General features: G+C 38.7%; 1 protein-coding gene across 1 annotated transcript; it reads left to right on the top strand.

The window, feature by feature from the left end:
• The first annotated feature begins 492 nt into the window (after window positions 1-492).
• On the top strand, window positions 493-1,431 carry LOC143394675 (olfactory receptor 11G2-like). The gene has a single exon (XM_076849339.2). It carries the CDS (start codon window positions 493-495, stop codon window positions 1,429-1,431), a length of 939 nt encoding a protein of 312 aa, XP_076705454.2.

Here is a 1,431-nt window from a genome sequence, read left to right as displayed (position 1 = left end):
ATAAACTAAAAATTATTTATAATAATGTAGTTCAATAGGGAGAACTTATGGATCTTGTAATTTTTAATAAAATAATAGTGTAGGCAATGAACTAATTCAAATCTAGCTCAAGTGCATAAATTACTTCCTTAGCTTATTAGCTGAACTCAGGTTAAATAAAGCTGAATAAAGTGCGATAAAGATTTATCTCCTCCCCATTTTTTTTACAGGCTAAAATTTGGAAAAGAAAATTCTGGAAGAAACATTTAAAATAAAATATCAAATAGTGTCTTCCTATTTGCCTTCAAGCTGTACTGATTTTATAAAAATTCCTCTCATTGACTAAATGCTAATATTCTGTTTTATTTTTGACTTATAATGCTGTCTATTTCCAAGAATAAATTGAGGTTTTTATTTTATTTTATTTTTTATGGAGAGCTCAATAAAACACAAGACAGCTAAATAAACTTCTAGTAGTGTGGTAGTGTCTGTGCACTCATCAGTTAGAAGGAAATGCACATTCCACATAATAGTAACATCACTGCTAACGTTCATGAATTCGTTCTCCTGGGTTTCCTGTGCAGCCAAGAAGTAGAGATTCTCCTTTTTGTTTTATTCTCCATCATCTATATCTTCACTTTGCTGGGTAACAGTGCTATTATCTGTGCTGTGTGGTGGGACCAGCAACTGCATACCCCCATGTATAATTTACTGGCCAACTTCTCTTTCCTGGAGATCTGCTACATCAATTCTAACGTGCCCAACATGTTATTCAACTTTCTCTCCAAGACAAAGACCATCTCTTATAATGGCTGCATCCTACAGTTCTACATCTTCCTCTCTCTTTGTGCCACAGAACTTTTCTTCCTGGCCCTCATGGCATTTGATAGGTATGTTGCCATCTGCCGTCCACTGCACTACCCCATCATAATGACCAGGAAAGTCTGTGGAACCCTGGTGTCTGCCTGCTGGGTGGGTGGCTTCCTCTGGTTAGTGACACCTGCTACCCTCATATCACAAGTTCCATTTTGTGGTTCAAATGTCATTGATCATTACCTGTGTGACCTGGGGGCAATGCTGGCCATATCATGTGTCCCTGTTCCCAAGACAACTCTGACTTGTAGCACATTCAGTGCTGTGATAATGCTCATCACTTTGTTCTACATTCTTTTGTCCTACATTCTGGTCCTTCGATCTGTGCTTCAGATTCCCAAAGGTTCAAGCAGAAGAAAAGCCTTCTCCACCTGTGCCTCCCACCTGGTAGTGGTTTCCTTATTTTATGGTTCAATCATGGTGATGTATATAAGCCCTGGGGCAGCCAATCAGCCTGGTCTGCAGAAATTTGTGACCATGTTCTACTCAATTGCAACTCCACTTTTAAACCCTTTGATCTACAGCCTCAGGAATAAGGAGATGAAGGTTGCCCTGAGAAAAGTTATGTGCAAAGTTTAA

The sequence above is a fragment of the Callospermophilus lateralis genome, chromosome 3 (assembly GCF_048772815.1).
Source record: "Callospermophilus lateralis isolate mCalLat2 chromosome 3, mCalLat2.hap1, whole genome shotgun sequence".
Taxonomy (NCBI): Eukaryota; Metazoa; Chordata; class Mammalia; order Rodentia; family Sciuridae; genus Callospermophilus; species Callospermophilus lateralis.
This window is presented reverse-complemented; position numbering and strand designations above follow the sequence as displayed.

What these genes read in the sequence shown, in the direction of transcription:
- LOC143394675 (XM_076849339.2), top strand. Translation starts at nt 493, where the DNA reads ATGCACATTCCACATAATAGTAACATCACTGCTAACGTTCATGAATTC.